Source organism: Buteo buteo, chromosome 13 (assembly GCF_964188355.1).
Source record: "Buteo buteo chromosome 13, bButBut1.hap1.1, whole genome shotgun sequence".
Taxonomy (NCBI): domain Eukaryota; kingdom Metazoa; phylum Chordata; class Aves; order Accipitriformes; family Accipitridae; genus Buteo; species Buteo buteo.
The window spans coordinates 32,624,076-32,643,647 of NC_134183.1; the positions used below are offsets into that span (position 1 = coordinate 32,624,076).

Genomic DNA, 19,572 nt, shown 5'->3' on the forward strand with positions numbered 1-19,572 from the left:
AAGTAGATCAACATCAAATCAGAGGATGTTCGCCTTTTGTTACTTTGGTGGTTTTTGAAATGGCTGAAGCTTCATATACAAACTGTACTTGTCAGAGAAAAGGTGTCTGACATTTACATTTTTTTGAATCAAACAAATTTTGAAGTTGTGGTTTCAGCCCAGCCAGTAACAAAGCATCACGCAGCCGCTTGTTCACTCCCCGCCCCTCGGCCACGGTGGGATGAGGAGAAAATATAAAGAAAGGCGTGTGGATCAAGACAAGGACTGGGAGGGATCGCTCCCCACTTATGGTCACGGGCAAAAGACAGCCTCAGCTTGGGGAAGAAAACAAAATCAATTTAATTTACTACAAGTCAGATCAAAACCAAGGATATTGGGAAGTAAAACCAAACCTTAGAACACCTTTCCCCCACCTCTCCTTCCTTCCCGGCTCAACTCCACTCCCGGTTCTCTCCACCTCCTCCCCCCAGCGGCGCAGGAGGACGGGGAACGGAGGTTGGGGTCAGCTCCCCACATGTCGTCTCTGCCGCTCCTTCCTTCTCAGGGGGAGGACTCCTCGCTCGTCCCCTGCTCCGCTGTGGGGTCCCTCCCACAGGAGACAGTCCTCCACGAACTTCTCCAATGTGACTCCTTTCTGTGGGCTGCAGTTCCTTACAAACTTCCCTGGCGTGGGTCCTTTCCACGGGCCGATCTTCAGCCACACACCACTCCAGCGGGGCTTTCCCATGGAGTCACGGCCATCTTGGGGGGCCTCCGCTCCCCCCCTCCCCTCCATGGTCTGGGGGGGACAGCCTGCCCTCTCACCACGGGCTGCAGGGGCAGCAACCTCCTCAGGGGCATCCCCTCCTCCCCCTCCTCCTTCACTGACCTCGGTATCTGCAGCGGGTTCCTCTCACATCCCAATCCCCCTGCTCACTACCGGTTCCCCTTCTTAAATCCGTTCTCCCAGAGGCGCTACCACTGTTGCTGATGGGCTCGGCCTGGGCCAGCGGCGGGTCTGACTTGGAGCTGGGGAAGCTTCTAGCAGCTTCTCACAGGAGCCACCCCTCTGCGGCCCCTCCCCCGCTACCAAAAAAACCAACCACACCACACAAAGCCACAGCAGAAGTCCATTTCCACACCTGGCTATTCCCTTCTGTAAGGCAATCAGGACTTCTTTAAAGATGTGGTTTTTCAGGAACACGTCTATGGTTCATAAAAGGAATATGATATAACCAGTAACGTGGATTTACTTCAGGAAAATCTGCAGTACAAGTTTAGCAGTTGAAATACTGCCACCATAAAAAGTAAACAACAAAACAAATAAATAAAAAGAAATAAATTTCCTATTTTTGGTAAAAGTTCCATTAACTGTTCAAATGAATTTGCAGTTAAAGGGCTAGAACATGTATGTTAAAAATCATCTTTAGTATGTCAGAAAGCTCAATGTTTTAACAACTATCACTCTATCAAGTATATTAATTTTTGCCTGTATTAGCAAAAATAAGTAAATAAAGCTCTTGGGTTACAATGATTAAAAATACAAAAATTAAGAAATAATAAAATGACCTGATTCATAAATATTGAGTCTGCAAGGTATCTATTGGTACAGATTTTATACTACTTATAGTATCAGTATTTCTCTACATATGTAACACTATATAGACACACAGACATTATCTAGTTGCCCATTATTATATGGTAGCAGTATGCCGTTTATTCTAGAAGTTTTGATTTTGACACAGATTTGTTACAGATTGTTTTTCATACACAAAATATAGGAGTATTAAATTGTAAAAATAGTTGAAATGTTGGGTGGTTTTTTTTTCAAAATATGCAACAGAGATGTAATTTAACCCTTAGATGTATCAATTGGGAATTTTTCTGTTAAGTAAGGCTTAGGTTGGTGAAGAGGGGAACTATTCAAATTCTATTTTTTCATTTGAAAAACACTAAAAAAAAAAAAAAAAATCCAACAATTTTGGAGTTAAAGTTGCCAGAAATACTCATAGCATAGGCATTGACAAAAGATAACATCTTGTGAGAATAGTGAAAGATTGTAAACTATGGGCATGCTTACAGAAAAAAGATGCAACAGAATTTCTTACTAATTTCAGATAACTCAATAGGAGTATGAGTGTTATATGGCAATGTGAACACTGATATTTAAGGTGACCATATATTGAGCATATGTTTATTCTTGACCTCTTACTGCTTGTGCCTTTCTACTTCCCTACATATCGAGTTCCCTACATACTGGGATTTCTCTCTGCCCACACTGGGCCAGGTTTTAAAGCATTAAAATGATAGTTAAGCAGATGCAATCAAGTTAATGATGGTTTTGGCATGTTTTGAAAAGAGGCGAAAGGAGTAATTAACACAATGGGTAGTTGATGTGGAGGATGCTGCTTAAATTGTAGTTGTTGTTTAAAAACCAAGTAGTTATATATATACAGAATTTTATTCACCTTTTTCCCCAACTTATACAAACTCATGATACATGATTTTCACAAATACCTTTCCTGTTTAAGAGACCCATATCCTCATCAAAAAGGATTTAAATTGTTTTAAAACTACTTTTTATTATAAAAATATTTTTTTCAAATCTTACTTGCTAATAATCTCATTCATAAAACCCATTAAATTTTCAGAGTGTGTGATAAAAGTGGGAGATAAATGGATGAACTGGCTGGAGGAAAATGGATGACAGTCAAGTCTAGTTTTGATTTAGCTTTCTCTTATAGTGTGAGACTCAGGATGTTGTCAGATTAAAGAATACTCTACTCTTTTCTTTAAAATGTATAAAATGTTACCATCCATGTAATGTATGACAGGCTGGAAGTTCTTGAATGTCTAAATGATATTTTTTTCTTGTTTGTCTCTTGCAGTGAATAGTAATAGGCTTTTTGTTTTTTTTCCAGATAACCTTTTTCATGCTGCTGTCTGCGGTGTGCGTAATGCTGAACTTGGCTGGTTCCATTCTCTCTTGTCAGAACGCTCAGCTGGTGAAGTCCCTGGAAGGATGTCAGTTGGTGAGTAATGAAAAACAAGTCACTTACAAAGGGCAATGAATTTTATTTTTCATTTGTTTGGGTTTTATACACATATTCCTTTAATTTTCAAAACAGTCTGTGTTTAGTAGAGCCATCTATAGGTATTACAGTATGAAAAATCATGTTGGGAAAGGTTTGAGAGTTAAAGTGCTAATGTATTTACAGTGTTTTGTCACTTCAAAAAGTATGTTGTAAAATTAGAAAGACTTGCTTCTTATTGTCATGGTACAAATGATGCTTAAACAGAATAGGTGCAATACAGGCCACATCAAAGCAGCGCAATGATTACCATTTGATGTCAGCAGTATCAGGATTTCATCCAATAACTCCTTATACAGCCAGTGTATTTCACAGATGTACTGATAGTAGTGTTTTGGTATGTGTATGTTAATACTTTATTTGCCAACCTAAAGTAGTTCCTTTTTTTAATTTCCAAAGCAAATGTATGTTACTTACGTTAAATAAAATACAGAATAATAAAAATTAATCATGATGTGGCATGCTCTAAATTATTAAAAGGTACAGTATACATGAAGTCTTTATGTTTTTATCTCAAGGAAAAAAGTAATATACATTGAACTAACATATTTTCTGACTTAAACTTATGAAGATGCCTACAGAACTAAACTCATGTCTGAAATCTCTGATTTAAAGTAAATAATAAAACAATTATCTCCCTCCCCCCCCCAAATGAGGAAACAAATGACATTAAATTTTAAGATTGACAAATGGACCGGAGAACATTTATGGATATGCATCAGTGCTCTTTTTGGTATAATCTGTCTTGTCAGTAGACCAATCAAACAGTTTAAACTGTATGAGTATGCACTCGTAGGATTCATTAGGATTTCGTTGCACATTCGCACCCCAAGACATTGATTTGAACAATAAAGAGAAGAGACATTTGTCTCTCTAATGCCAACAGATGACTCTACAAAATGTTTGTGCACCTCTTCTATTCAGCCATTGTCTTCCTCCTTTGTTCTGAGGTTTTTGTCCAGTAAGAGCCTTCAGGCTTCCGTTTGCACACAATATATTTAATAACACTAAGTTAAAATAATATAAAGCATTTCGGTAAATATTTCAAAATACGTGTGAAAAATACAGAACAGGAAACCATTGGGTGTGACCTGTCACATGCGTTCATCTTCTTTACTCAGCTTTTAAGCCTGTGTTCTGTTTGCTATCGCCCTTCCTGTTTCAGAGGGGTATGTCTGCAGCTCCATCAGTTAGGCAGTCTGGAAAAGCTTAGGTATTCTGCTAAGCTTTCTACAGTGTTTGCAATTTCCAGGTGTGATTGGGGTAAAGGCTTTATAGAAGAGTTGGATAGAGCCAGATAGCTGACTCAGTGGAAAACCAGCAGTGACCCAAAGAGAGGAAGGAAGGGTTTTCACTATAAAATATTTAATCTAGGAAACTCTTGATAAAGTTCCTGGCTCTTGTTTTGATGGGGAGTTGGAGTTGTGCTGCAGAGCTGGAAAAATCAACTGGTGGAACCCGGAGCTGTTGCAAGATGCATGCTGTACTTTGGGGTGCTATGGAAAAGTAGGTTTTTTTTGTTGTGGGGTTTGTTGGTTTTTTTCATGATAAAAGAAGTATCATAGGTATTTTTTGTGGAAGATCTTTGAAGTGAGTCTTACTAATTTGTTTTGAGATCATTGCTTTGACATTAGGACTATTTAGAAGTTACTTTGAGGGACTGCATTTATATCAGAACTTCCCATGAAGACTTAGAAAAATGGCTTTGTATCTGCACGGAAGAAAGACTAAAAGTAGTCTCTCAAAATGAATGCTTTCCTAACTATGTAATGCAACTATGTAACTATATTGTGTGACCTATCTGCTATAATTTTTTAAACGTGGTATTTTGACCTGGAGTGTCATTGTAATGAATTTCTTATTCTTAGGCTTATGTCTAGACATCATGCTCTGCTGGTAGATATGTCATGTTCCATATTCTCAAGCAATGCCATTTTGCCACATCTCTCATGTAGGATAGTATCAAAGCCCTAAAGAAAAAAAAGGAAGAAACATTGGAATTTTGGAAACATGAATTTATCTCTTCCTTGCTCAGTAGCTCACTGTTTGATTTGTTGGCAAAGTCCCCTAGAATTTCTCTACTGTATGATAAATAAATTATTTCAGAACCAACATGTTCTTAACTACTTACTGGTTTTGACATTTAATTGATTATAGTATTAAATGAAGAAAATGTGTGTGTATGTATATATGGCTGAGCAGAGCCATTTGTACTTGTGTGTGCAGTCTTTCACCTCTGACTCAGGAGCAATCAGTGTCATTACTGACACAGTTTTGATAGATGTCAGGTAAGTTGTGTGACTAGAATTTAAACAACAAATCCTGTCCTAGATTGAGAAGAATGCATGTAGCAAGAACAGTGCCATTGGTGCTGTCACGGCTTAGTGCATGCATGGGTCTTGCTGCATGTGTATGTCTGCTTTTCTAGTTCCTTTTAGGCAGCCATTAGCAAACAGGGCTACTCCACAAAGCCAACTGAAAAATCCCTAAGCCTACAATTCAGTTGCTTACTCAGACTACTGATAACTGTGATTATGTATGTGCTTGTTGGAGTCTATGTTTAAACATGTTGACAGTATTTATCATTTAATAATACCACCTAGCCATATGTGATCTCTGTTCTGGGATGTATTGTGATAATGTATCTGTGTTAGGATTCCTCATAGGTCTTTGCACCAAGAAGAAAGACTCAGACTAATGAAAGAGAGCATTTTAATTTCTCCTAATACAAGCTATAATAGAGGTGTAGGACAAAAGGAAGAAAATCAAGTTAATGAGAATCAACAAAGTGGCATTGCAGGGACAGAAAGTTAAAATAAGCAATGTTCTGCTTAATTAGCACATTCATAGACAAAGAAGGTACTGGCTCCAGCCAGTGGTTGGATCTTCACTACCAAGAAAAAGACCTAAGTCAACAGAAAGTCTTTGTAGTCTTTTAAACGTTCTCTTCAGTGACCTCTCTTCTGGTTATGAACCCCATGTCTCTTCAGTTTTGGTCAGAATCACCACCTCTAATAGGAAAACTACTGCTGCAGAAGTAAGCGGTGACTGAACTGTGCAGTTGAATTCTCAGATCATTGATTAAAATTAAAAGGAATAAATTCATTTTGGATAAGGTGAAATTTAGGAGAAAAAAAGTGCTGGTTCAGGAAGAATTGCTTTTCCTTTTTTTTTTTTTCTTTTTTCCTTTTTTTCCCTTCTTCAGCTTTTTGAAAAAGTTGTGTTTCAGTTGTTCGGGATGTTTTCCACTTGGAAATTTAATGTTGTTCCAAAATATCCTAGATTCAGTGATTTTCATGGGACTACGTTTGATCTGAACTTTAAAATAGCCTCAGGTTCTTTAACTGTATATTTGCCCCCCTTCTTCCCTCCTTTGTCTTGCCTTCTCTAGTCTTGTTCCAATCAACAGTGAGGGAAGGGCATGGTATCAAACAAATGCTTTCAGTGGGCCTGCAGAGGGTTCACAGGTGGAAGTAGACTTTTTGCCCTTGGGTAGGCATTTTGGCATTAAGAGTTTTGGTGGGTGGGCATGTAGGAATTTACGAAGGAGGTGCTTTCCCCATTTGTTCTCTTGTGGCAGAATTAAAAGGAAACCTTTGCTTGTTTCTCCAGTTTAATGGAACATTGTCACTTGTGCAAGAATCTTGAAAATAGCATTTTGCATTTTTTTCCAAAGCCAGTGTACTTGGCTAGTAAATTAAAAGGCAACAGTTACGTTTCATTTGTACTTCCCTGAGCTTTTCATTCCTGCTCCAGGTGGAATGTGCAAATTTTCCTCTTGAATAGTGAAAAGCTGAGGTGGCAAAAGAAGATAAAACAAATGTTCAAACTGGTATTTTCAATTTTGAGCATGGTGAAATATTAAGTAGCTTTGCCACAGTGTGTTGTACTAGATGAGGGCAATATAATTTCATTGTGACTGTTTATCATATCATAATCATTTCCAAAAAATACAATCTCTTCTGCCCAGAGCTTACTTTTTAGATTTTCCTTACTCGAAATCACATTTCAGTCAGGTTGGGGACTTGCATGTGAATACATTATATTGCCATGTTGAAGTGCTCATATGTATGAAATTTGAGAGTTCTGTTCTTGTAGGCTACCCACTGGGAAAGATATATTGTAGTGAGCAACACTGCTTTATGATTAAGCGCAGGATTTGATTCAGAATTTGGTAATGTGTCGTGTTGAACACACTTATTTTATTACTGGTTTTCACTCAAAAAGGAAAAACACCAGTTCCTTAACAGCTTGCTCTAAGCTATATTTCACGTTAACTCCTTAGATGGCTTACTTTATAGTGTTGTACATCTATGCAGTCCTGCACTATGTAACTGGTTGTACATTATCAGAGAGCACTAAATACTTTGATTGCCTTCTAGGATACAAATGTACTTTATGGTGATGCAGCTCTAGGAGTCAAAATCCAGCTTTTGTAGACTTGCAGTTTGAGATGCAATTAACATCCCATGTAACTGTACCAGACAAAAATACACTAGTAATTTTTGAAGCAGAGTACCATACAAAAGTCAAATTAAAAATAAATTCTGTTTTACTTGTAGTATTTCTGTCAAACTCATTCATGCTGAATGTATGGCTTTAAAAGGAATAATAGTATCTACTGTATTGTGGAGTTTAAATTCAGAAGCATTTCACATGTAGAGTCCTTGTTTGAAAAAAAGAATGAGAGACAAGGGTCTTACTTTGCTTTAAACACTGGGAATTTATTGTAGATTCCATAATATGTATTTTTGTGTGGATATGAAATATGTGCTCACCATATGTTAGCATTTTGAATGTGTAATTTGTGAATTTAGTATTTGCGCTCTTTATCCTGCAGCTTAGCAACATGCAACACTGAGGAACAAAAAAATACCAGTAGCTTTAATGACTTGTTATGAAAATTTAATTGAAATTTTTTTCCCATGATTAGCTGTAGAACCTGCAGCCAAAACCTCAAGATACTGCTTTAAGTCAGTGAGAGTAGGACGTGTACAGAGCAGTTACTCACTCAAGCTGTTCATTACTGTGTGTATGAGAAAAAACATTTCTGTCTTACGAATTCTTTTTCAAAAAATTGATCTCTAAAAATCGTGCTTAACATATGTGGATAGAGCAATTTGTATATTTTAATTTATATTCTATTACTGCACAAGAAAGAATTTTGTTAGTGATGTTTTATTTCTTGGTCTTTATTTGTCTTTACTGGGTGTGCCTGTCTTATTGTAAGTTGCTTATTCATTTAAAAATAAATGCTCTAGTTTTAATCAAATTTAGAGCTGCTTATTATTCAAAAAAGTAGTGATAGTGTCTATCTCTGTATAGAAAGATTGCTTATAATTTATTTTTTAGTTGTACAGCTGAAAACTGGCCTGTGATTATAGTAACATATAAAGGAAGACTCCTTTTTCCCTGAATTATGTTTATCAGGAATAGACAAAGCACAGAAAAGCAAAGCAAGTGTAGGTTCACAGAGAGATGAATGGCATAGCCCAGTTCCAGGACTGCGGTTTCTTTGTATTCCATTTTGTGCTGTAGCTACGTTCAGTTCTGTGCATATTGAAAAAAATTCTTTTAAATTCCAGGAAAATATATATATTTTTATTCTTCTTCACCTGACAGTTTTTTCTCTTGCTATTTCCTAACCACTCAACTTTATTCCTTACTGGATCCTCCTGCTCTTTCTCTTTGCCTAAGCTCCTATGATTGACTAAAGTTCCTTTCATAAACATACCGGTGAGCCTTTCTTGCACTTCATTGCCTTGTTTTCAACTTTTGAACTTTTATATTTTGTTTTGGAATTTTGTCATGCTGTTTTTATGTTCCCAATAAAAAAACCTGAAAGTTGATTTAGAAGAAAAAATTAAATCTATTACTATTTTTATTAGAAGTTTTACGCTTGTAATAGGGAAAGGGTAGAATGCAAAGTAACACTGTTACTTAATCCCAAATTTACCCTTTTTGGTGAAAATGTGTGTGCACTCAGCAGTAATTTCTTCTCTGTTAAGACACCTTTAATACCTAGAAATAATTTAATGAATTGATACAGATGAAAAAAAGTCTGGTCTGCCCACATTTTTGTTACTTTATTGTAATATAGAGTGCTTTGTGTGTGTGTGTGAGTGTATGTATGTATTTTTAATAATCTGAAGTTCTCTGTGTTCTTTCTTGTTGGAGGATCCTTTACTTTTTTGAAACTCTACTACATAAAAGTCAGATTTTAATGGTTTTTATCACTTTTGAAGTAACAGTACTGCTTTTTGGCAAGACAAAATAAACACAATTTATGCATATAGGCAGCTCAGGCTGATGTTTGAAATCTTAAATATGGTTTGGATGAGGGTGTACTGTGCAACTGTCATAAATATAAAAGTACACAAACTATACTGTGATTACTGACTATGCTTACTAGCGTGAGTAAGAATCACAAAGTGGAATGCCAATATATGCAGGATGGTGAGGAGTATTACATGCAGGGGATGAAGTGAATGATGCTCTATTCTTGAGCTCTGCCAACCAAAAAGAGATTTAAACACAGCAGAGAAGAGAAAGAACACAGAGTTGGAGGCACTGCTGATATAATTGTGTCTGAGCCTGGCAAAAACCAGCCCTGCAGCTGGAAGGAGTAATCCCAACTCCTTCTCTCTATACCAATGTAGCTCTATTGTTTGTGCAACTGTCTGTATTTATGAAGCCACGCAGTGAATGGCATTTGAGATCTGGTCTGGACTAAAAATAAACCACTCCCACACAACAAAAAGAAAAGTTAGTTTTGACACTGTTTAGGTCACAGGGTAGCTGTATGAATTCTTGGTCCTGTCTATACAATTGTGAGAGAGCAGTAGGGCAGGAATGAGTATTCCGGAGCATGAGGGCTCAAAACTGCTTTCAGCTGCTGTATTGTTGAAAGCACGAATGCAATGACACGCTCAGCCTTTTTTACTGCTCCGCGTTACAAAAACACAAGTTAGCAAAGATGTCACTTCACAAACATTTGAAGGAAAAGGTGCACAATAGGACAAATTGTTAAAAGCTCTCCAAAAATGTATGCCTAAGATTAAAATACCATTTTGTTTCCCAGTCTGGTTGCAAATCTTAGGTGTTTTTAAATATGCTGTGATTTTTAAGATGTCCCTATGTTTTGCAGGATCTTTCATGTAAACAATTTTCTTGTCGCTATTTTTAAGAATTGAATTAAAGGGAGAGTTACTGGGCAGTACAAAGTTATGGAACATCTTTCAGAATGAATTGAGAATATCTCATAGATGGGGAATCTTGACCAAGAAAGTATTTCTCTTTTCAGCCTTATTTCTGTGACACCTGTTCATTACATGAGATAAAAGTAGACTTGGGATCTATATTTCATACTAGAAATGTCAAATACATCCCAACATGAGTCAGTGACTATCTTTCATTGAACAGGGGCAGCATGAATCAGAGAATGAATGATCTTGTTGCAAATAGCTTTGTCTGAAGTCCATTTTCCTCATTATAAAAACTTTTTAACAGCTGAAGACTGTATTGATTTGCTGTGTGCCTGGTGCTAGTATACCAGGTGTGCTGTAGCATTCTGGCCACTAAATTTGACACAGCTCTAAATTCAAAGTGTAAGTTTTGAACTTCCTCTGTATCATTTATCTAACAGTTGACATCGTTTCCAGAGAGGTTCAGGAGCAAGACCTCCCCAGTGGCATTTAGTGCTTTGTGTTTTCCATTGATTTGAAGAGCTGAAGTTGTCTCATCATAAACCATGTAGTTGGGTTTTGCTCAGATCTTTCATTTTTTTAAAAGAGAGTATTAAAAGATTGCAGGAATTGGAAAAAAACCCACTATTTGAAATAGCTAAAGCAGCTTTGTGAATTAAATTGTATGCTAATTAGAAATAAACAACACAACTATTATAAAGGTGCTCAAACTATTTTTTTTTCTTTATTTCTTTTACAGTGTCTGTGGCTTAGGGTATGACCAGTCTCTGTGAGTTGCCATAGACAATTATTTCCAGTGCTGCCTTTGAGTATATGGGAAATGATGTAATTTATGTACCCAGGTTTTTTTAAAGCCTTTTACAAATTATACTGGCTAGAGGGCAATCTGGAGTTTCAGGAATTGAAGCCCACTGAGACAGCATCCTGCCCTGAGCATGCCTTCATCACTGTACATGTCAAGCATTCATTCATCTGCATATTCTCTGGTAAAGTTTATTATGTTTTTTTAATGGACTCTTTCTGCTCCTCTTCTGTTCACCAGCATGTAAGCAGAGAGTACTAGATAAACCTCATAAGGGTGACACTAAAAAATACATATATTTAAATATGTACCTATTAAGATTATATGAACAATTTAAACATCCTTCAAGGTCTTAAGTAGTAAGAAAATAATTTGTGGAAATGATTTTACATATAAGGCTGTGGGAGGTAATTCTGCAAGGAGTGTTGTTACCTATCTTTGTTCAGGAAATTGGCAAGATCCTAGGGAGAATTTGAATTAAAAATAGTAAATGCATACTTGCATTGGGAAATTTTTTGTGGATTTGTGTCTGGAAAAATTAATATTTCTTAATTTTGTTTTTTTTCAATGTAAAAGAATAAGTAGCATGGTGATTCAGATCTCTCACCACCCAGTCACTGTGCTTCCATCCCTACTTGGGAGGAATATGGGACTGATTGAGCATGCCTGAATGGTACATTGAATCTTTTATTCTTTACATGGAAAGCCATGGAAGTTTCTCAGGAGTGTCATTCTTACAAATGGAGTATAGAAACCTGGGATCTGGTATTTTTAAACTCATAGTTCAAGGAACTCCCATGTGATACTAATAACTTTTGTTGATATTAACCCAGATTGAACTGCAGCTAGTGACCTGGAGAAGTAAGGTATTCTATCCCATTGGTAGCCCTTTAAATAACCTGCAAAAATGAGAATGGAGAAAGCAGAGAAATACCCAACTGAGAAAATTTAAAGCAATGACAGTTCACATTAACAGGCTAGGTAAAAACATGTACAGAGTTAAGTTTTGGCTTAATAAAGTTTTGTTGGATGGAAGATAAAAAATAAACATTGCTATGTTTTTTGTTTTGGGGTGGGTTTTGTTTGGCTTTTTTGTTTGTTTTTTAATGAAGTCAGAATCAATAAATATTTTCATTGAGCTGAATGGGATTATTTTGGAATCACTCATATATCTTTACTTTTTGAGAATAATCAGGGTTCAGTATTCTTATCAAGGCATGCTTTAATGCAAGTCTTTGAAGAACAGAATGCATAATGCTTTTTAAAATGTAAACACATTGAATGCATATTGTATTCAAGACAAAGTGAACACAGGAAAACAGAAAGCAAACATTTTTCAAAGTAAAAATAGGTAAGATGACATGTACCTCTTAGTTCCTCCACTTTTTCTTCATGCTGTGTTCTCTTTTCTCAAGTACATGTCATGGTTTCTTTTGTAATTATTTTTCCATGTATAAGTTACATTTGTGATCATTACTGCTTCATCTATTTTCTGACTTTTTTCTGATATTTTTTGTCTTTCCCCATTGGGTATGATTTGATGTTTATTCAGCTGAGTTACTCTGGTTTCATCTGCCTCTGTAAAGCAAATCTTTTTCAAAAAGAGGCATAAAAGGTAACAGTCTTTGGTATGGTATCCTCTTTCTGTATTTTACCTGGGTTTATAGCTTGTATTAGCCAATGAAAGACATTCCTCTTCGGGGGATTCTGCATAGAGATTTTACTATTGCATTTAGTAGTCATTACAATAAGTGTAAATACAATTTTTGAGAAGTGTATTTCTGTTGATTTATATTTTTTCTGACCTTTTTTCTCCACAGATTAAATTCGACAGTGATGGTGTCTGTGTTTGCTGTGAAATGCAGCATCAAACATCAGGCTGCAGTAACTTGGGAGAAACACTGAAACTGAACCCTCTGCAGGAGTGTAATATTGTGAGGCTGACCCTAAAGGTGCGTTAAGAATTAACAGTTTATTTCAGTTTTAAGTAGTGAGTACTTAGCAAGACAGAAGTGTGTGATAAAAGGAGTAGCAGCTGGTGTTCTCTGTGTTCGTACACTCTTACAATGCAAAAAAAAAAAAAAAATTATGTTAATCCAACAGAATTTAGTGCTTCTATGCATGAAAATGGTTTTATGTTACACTCTCAATATCTGTATAGGTAACTATTTTGTTAGAGGTTATTTAAGAAACAGAAGTTACAATTGGTTATGACCAATGCTGGAAGGTATAAGAACAGGTGTCTTTCGTGTTGCTGCTCAGGAAAGCTAGAATCAAAGGTGGTGGTTGGCGTTGTTTAGTAATGTTATGGTAGACTGCAAAGAAACACAAAGTATTAGCAGAACGATGAAATATTTCATGATGTACTGCTAACACAAAGTATTAGCAGTATTTCAGATGGAAGTTACTTTCAGAGAGAATAGTAAGTGTACTTTCAGGATAATGCTGGAAATATGCTTATAGAGTGCTCTTCAATATTATAAGAAGTTTAAATCCGGTGGCTTTTTGTGTTACAACTACCCAGATAAAAAACTGAGAGGAAATATTAAGAATATTGTATGAGTAAGTTATATCCCAGTGTAATTGCCCACATCATTGCTTCACTTCATTGTCACCAAACAGCAAGACGTGGTGTTACATTCGTTTGGAAAACAGTAAGGAATCCATGAAAGAATTGGTCAGAGAAAAGAACCCTAACCTGGGAGACAGATTGATTCATTTTACGTTTAATCTAATGATCAACAGAACTAACTCTGTGTCTGTGGCTTTCAATTTCAAAGCATCTATTTTAATATAGTTAATAGAATATAATGGAGTAAAGTAGTGAAATTCAATGTGATAAGGATCTCAGACTATAGTGTGAGGCCTGAAAATGCAAAGTTATGTTGATATATGAAGCTATATTTTAAAGTTCAGAACAAGCAGAAATCCTGCAAAAGGTATATAATAAATATCTAAATGTTCTTCAGCTTTGTTAAGAAAAAGGAAAAAAGAAAAACAAACACTAAGTAATAAGGATCAGATAGAAATTAAAACAATTTGATACAGCTCCCAAATTAAGTAAGAACTCTGCCTCAGGTTTTAATGAGGATGCTAAAGGAGACTATGGGAGCAAAAACCTACTGGGTAGCAGGAATTTAGTAAGTGGAAAAGAAGCATAACTTGATATTGCTGGTCCAAAAATAATAATTAACTGCTATGTGGAATGCTAAATTCAGGACTGTATTCAGTGGTGCAGTTTCAGTGAAATATGTTGCAAGAAGGAAATACAGGAAAATAACTTCTCAGACATTCAGAGTATGACAGATGCAAAAACATGAACCTATCATACAGAAAAAGCTGACTTGCCGATCCTGTAAAAATAAAGATTGAGGGAGCATATGGTTGCTTGCAGTAAATATGTCAGTAGAGTAAATTTTAATGAGAGAGAAAAGAACTGTTTATGTTTGAGGACATTGTCAGCATATGAAGTGAGTACAAGTGACATATGCTGGAAATCAGGGTAAGGTTTCTAACCAGTACAGCAATCAGAACAGAAGCACAAAATATGATTTATTTTAAAATACAACTCAGTCATTTATAAAAAGAATTGATGACATACCTGCTTGCGGTGGCAGAGGACTGATTTAAACACAGGAGTTCCTGTGAGTATAGTCTGAGTGCAGCTTTAATTAAGAATGTTCAGAATTTTTAATTTAAAAGAAGGTTAGTAAAATAACTTTTTCAGAAAGTTTCTTAAATCTTTTTCAGTTTTAATTCTACATTTGCTTTCTATTTGGCTTGGAGAGCTCTGTATTCCTGGCTGTAAATTTAAGAACAGCATCTTACTAAGCCCATAGAAAAAAAAGATCACAGCTCATTAGGTGAACAACTGACAGTGATAAGGCTCACCTTCTTTAATTGCCATTAACAACTACAATGTGATTTTAAGAGAACAGATGTTTTAGTACCAAAAGCTCAATTGTGCTCATTGTTTGGGGAGCCAGAGGGAGAGAAAGTGCAGAGTAACACAGTTAAGATCATACACCTTTATGTATAACGTTATGTAGGTTTCATGTTCCTTCTCTTTATTGAGAGTGGAGTAAAAATCTCATGTTTCACTAAGTCATCTGTGCTTTTTTGGTCGTAGCAGCTATGGGAGCTGCATTGTAAACAGAACAGTTGCATACGCATCTTCTGTCTGATCTTGTTCTCAGTCAGTCAAACAGAACAAGTTAAAAAACCAGTGGCTACCAGTCATGTATGCTAAATTGTGCTGGGATCATGCCTTGCATGATATTGAGTGGGGCTTTTTATAGTTGCTTTGAAAAATTTCTAAATTTTTTAAAAATTGGTTTTTGTCATCTCTGCTCTGTATCATCTCTTTATGCTCCTTTGTAAATCAATGTCTGTTTCTTCCTTTCAAACCCTGAATGAGCTACCCAAACATTTTAATAGGGACACCAGAATTACCACTGCAATATCTATGATCACACATATGTACATATAGAGATATGAGCATTGATTGCAAAAGCTGACTGAATATGTGATCTGTGAAATGAGTGCTAATTCCTGTGATTATTTGAATAGTGAAATTTCAGCACTAAATTATATGTTACAGTAAAATGGACAAAAATACTCTGAATTTGCGCTTTTGTAAGGGTTGGGGACTCAACCCATTTCAAGAACAGTGAATTGGTGGTTTAGAGTTTTATTTATAAGAAGATATACTTGTAGTCTTGTCTGCATATCTCCAGTAAAAATAGCACAGCTGCATGATGTGACAAACTACTAAGATCTGCAGGCACCCAAGTCTGATCCATCTGCCCTGTTTTACAATGAGGAGATTTTCTGATTACTGTTTTTCACCAGAAGATGCATTTTCTACACATTTTCCTGCATTAATAGCTCCTATACTGTCCCTGAAAATAAGGTTCCTTGCTTTTGTCTGGATACTGAGGGTCAATATTCTGTGCTGCTAAAGAATGTTGGTGTCCCAGTGTCTTGATTTTAACAATAACTGTGCTTCTAGAACAACTCTGTCCTATGTTAGGAGGTTACTTGACTTAATTCAAGCCAAATGAGGGTAAAAGCAAATCCTACCTATTTACAAAATTAGGAAAAAGAGTTAGAAAGGTTTATTAGGAATCAGATGTACAGAAATGAGATGACGACCACAGATGTGATGAGCTTAGGGTGCAGTTTCACTAGCATCAACTTAATGTGCTTTTCCACAGAGCTGCCACCAGAAGAGGCAGTTCTGTGTCTGGCTGTTTCCTGCCACGGAGTTTGTTAGCTCGGATTTAGCAGTCATGCTATCACAGAATGAATCAGTTCCATGAACTGATCTGGTCCAAAATGCAACAGCATCTGCACTGGGCTTTTAGTGAAAACAGTCTGGCACTGAGATCTACACTTTGTTCTGTCACACAGATCCACCTTTGGGATTACTGGAATTCCAAGTCTTCACCTGCTAGGTAGAGTGCAGTGTAGTGCTATAACAAACGTGCCAAAAGGAGCACCTGCTTGCCTGTTCCTTCTGAGTCATCTCTTTCAACAGTGAAGTTCACTCTTAGATTGAATTCAGCTGGTGTGAAACTAGGCTTGGTGTTAGCCACTTTATATGTTGACCTTCATATCCCATAAAACAATATCAGTAAATCATGTAAATCAAGATGAATACTTCAAACAAACACGTTTGCAAGGCTCATGTGTGTACCTCACTATTCACTCTTGCCAATTGACTGTTAGGTCCAGTTTCATGAATGTGAATGATAACAGATTCACGTGAACTCTGGTTTAAGGAAATTGTGTGTTTATAATCAAAGATATATGATGGCTTTACAAATGTAGGAGGGGATACTGTTATATAAGGAAATTTGCCTCAGGACATTCCTTTTAATATTTAATGATTTTTGAAAAATTAATTTTTATGGGATGAAATTTTAGAAATCATTTGTCCTCTGCTACTTAAATCTTATACAGACTTACTTTTGCCTTGAACTTGATTGAAGAGGAAAAAGATAACATTATTGTTACAGTAAAAAGATAACTTTTTTACTTACAGTAAAATTCCTAAAAGAAAAATACGAGCTGAGGCATGAAGCTGTGGCAAAATGTTTTATTTTATTAGTATATAGACTGCCTTACCTTACAATTAATAGAATCTTACAGATCTTGGTATTCTAAAATCTTAAAAGGTCAAACATATGAAATCTCTTAGGTAAAACATAAAAGGGAGATTATTTAAATATCTGAAGAACAGTCACTTGAGAGAAATTGTTTGCCAGAACCAATAGATCTTGTGCAAATAACACTTTGTAACGTTACCTTATCTTGTGCTTGGAAGCAATTGAATGTTTTTTTCACTTTCTGAGAAAGCCTTCAGTTGAGCTCATTTTGCTTTTACCTTCTGTCCAAACAAGAAAGGAGTGATTCTAATGCATAAAGTAGAAGTTTATGGCCAAAGATGTCAGGCTTGTAGATTACTAAGGGAACTGTGAAACAGGACAGGAGCACAAACCTGCTATGAGTAGGCTTGAATTAACTAAAGAGCTGACGCTCCGGTAGAAAAGTTCTAGGAGGCTCACAAATTGATGAAGATTGGAAACCCGTGTATTGAATAAAACAGCCAGTCAATTTAGCCAAGGTGTAATCCGCAGTGTATTACTTTAATTGTGTCTCAGTCATCTGATATTGCTGCGCAAGCTGGCTTTTATTCAGGTAAAACCAGAAAAAATGCAGAAGGGTAAATCTTTTTTATACACACACACACACACATAAGTATGTAAACAAACACACGGAGACCTGGTTATAAACTCATATAACCACTGGATAACATTGCTGATTATACTTCAGGCAACATCCTAAGTCTTTTCCAAGATGAAACCAGTACGAATGAGATGCCTTTTTTGCACAGTGTTACCTCTGAATGAGCATAAAATGCTGATGTAGTAATGCGCACTGAATGTGTTGGTTTGTAGATGAAATTTTAAGCAACTGAGTTTTTCTTGTAATGTTTATTAACATATGAGGACTGAATTTTCCTGACAGCTTTCATATGTCAAAATTATTCCTTCTTTCTAAACTCAGAATATCTTGAACTTATTAAAGACATGCATGCAACAAAACTTATATTCTTGATTTTGTGTTTTGAGAGGACGAAGTTACGTGTTTAGAAGATTGAATTGTTTTGTAATGTATTATTACTGTCTGATATTTGCATGTAAGAGGAGAATGTTATGCTGCTTTGCTTTAGTAATGATCCAGTAGGGTATTAATTACTTTAATAGCTTACACACAGCCCAGAATATCTGCAGTCATGTATGCTCATTTATGATTTTGCTATTTAAATAATTGCTTCCTACTTTACTTAAAGTACTTCTGTAGAATGGTTTTGTGACTATACAGGCTAGGGGAAAAGCTGATTTCCCCCCTCTATTTTCAGCATAAATATTTGGTTTGGAACTACTGAAATTTGAAGTACAGTATAAATAGTAAGTGTCTTTTTCTGTTTACTGATTCCATTCATTAGTTTGTAAGCTAGGCATCATTTTTAGAGATTTATGTAAGTTGGGGTTCTTGCAGTCTTCTGTGTGAATCTTTCCTTTCCTCTCCTTTGAATCCAAATTTATTGTTACTGAATTTCCTGATGATCAAGCCTACCCATACATTTAATTTTTTTTCCATTCAGAAGAATATGCTTTCCCTTGGAAAACAGAGGAGGGTGACTCCTAACATGTTCTTTAGAGTTATGAGAACAGACTTTCCTCAGATTTGCTGTATGACCAAATGCAAAATATTTAATTTAGCTGAATGACATATCTACAAGACTTCATGATCTGCTTAAAATTGGGTAAAGCTCAGCATAGAACGAGTAATTTCCTATCAGATTTTGAAATGCTGGAGTTGTTTCATGTTCTTAACAGGTAACCGAAAATATTATTTATGCTCAGAGTGACTTATCATACTAGATATCATCAAAAATAGAGCAGTTCAGTGTGGGCTTTGTAGTCTGAATAGTTGAGTTACAAGTATTCAAAAGCTCTAAGTAACAGTTGCGTAACAGACATAGTCTGCTCATACTTTTCCTTCCTCATGAATGTTTTTGTTCCTAGCTTAGGCAATGAGTGAATATGGTTGTGAACTTCTCTCATGGCTGAAAAGCTGCCTCTTTGAATGGCTGGAATCTGTTTATTACATACTTGTCCAGTTATTTTATGGAACCTTAGTCTTTCAGGAGTCTCTAACTAACATATCTGCAGTACTAAATTTAATGTAGACACCTGAGTTGATGAGGGATATGCAAACTCGCACCCAAGCAGAGAAGACCTTTTTGAATTTATTTTTCTTAAGTAGCAGCTGTGCACTGCTTAAAAATATAGTAAATATTTTAGAATCATGTGAAATAGTCTACTATATTGTACTCTCATACCTTAAATCTATTTTATGAAGCATTGGCCATTTCTCCATTTACAGTTCAATGTGCATTTGAGATCCGTATGGTTCAGAATTG

At 36.1% G+C, this 19,572-nt stretch overlaps 1 protein-coding gene across 4 annotated transcripts in view; it reads left to right on the forward strand.

Annotated features, from left to right (window-relative positions):
- The window catches only part of ENTREP2 (endosomal transmembrane epsin interactor 2), a 160,835-nt gene that overhangs the window by 101,993 nt on the left and 39,270 nt on the right, over positions 1–19,572 (forward strand). For all 4 annotated transcript variants that reach the window (XM_075045436.1, XM_075045435.1, XM_075045437.1 and 1 more), the window contains exons 3-4: positions 2,901–3,011; positions 12,899–13,030. In XM_075045436.1, the coding sequence (XP_074901537.1) occupies positions 2,901–3,011; positions 12,899–13,030 (243 nt within the window). The remainder of the gene's footprint in view (positions 1–2,900; positions 3,012–12,898; positions 13,031–19,572) is intronic.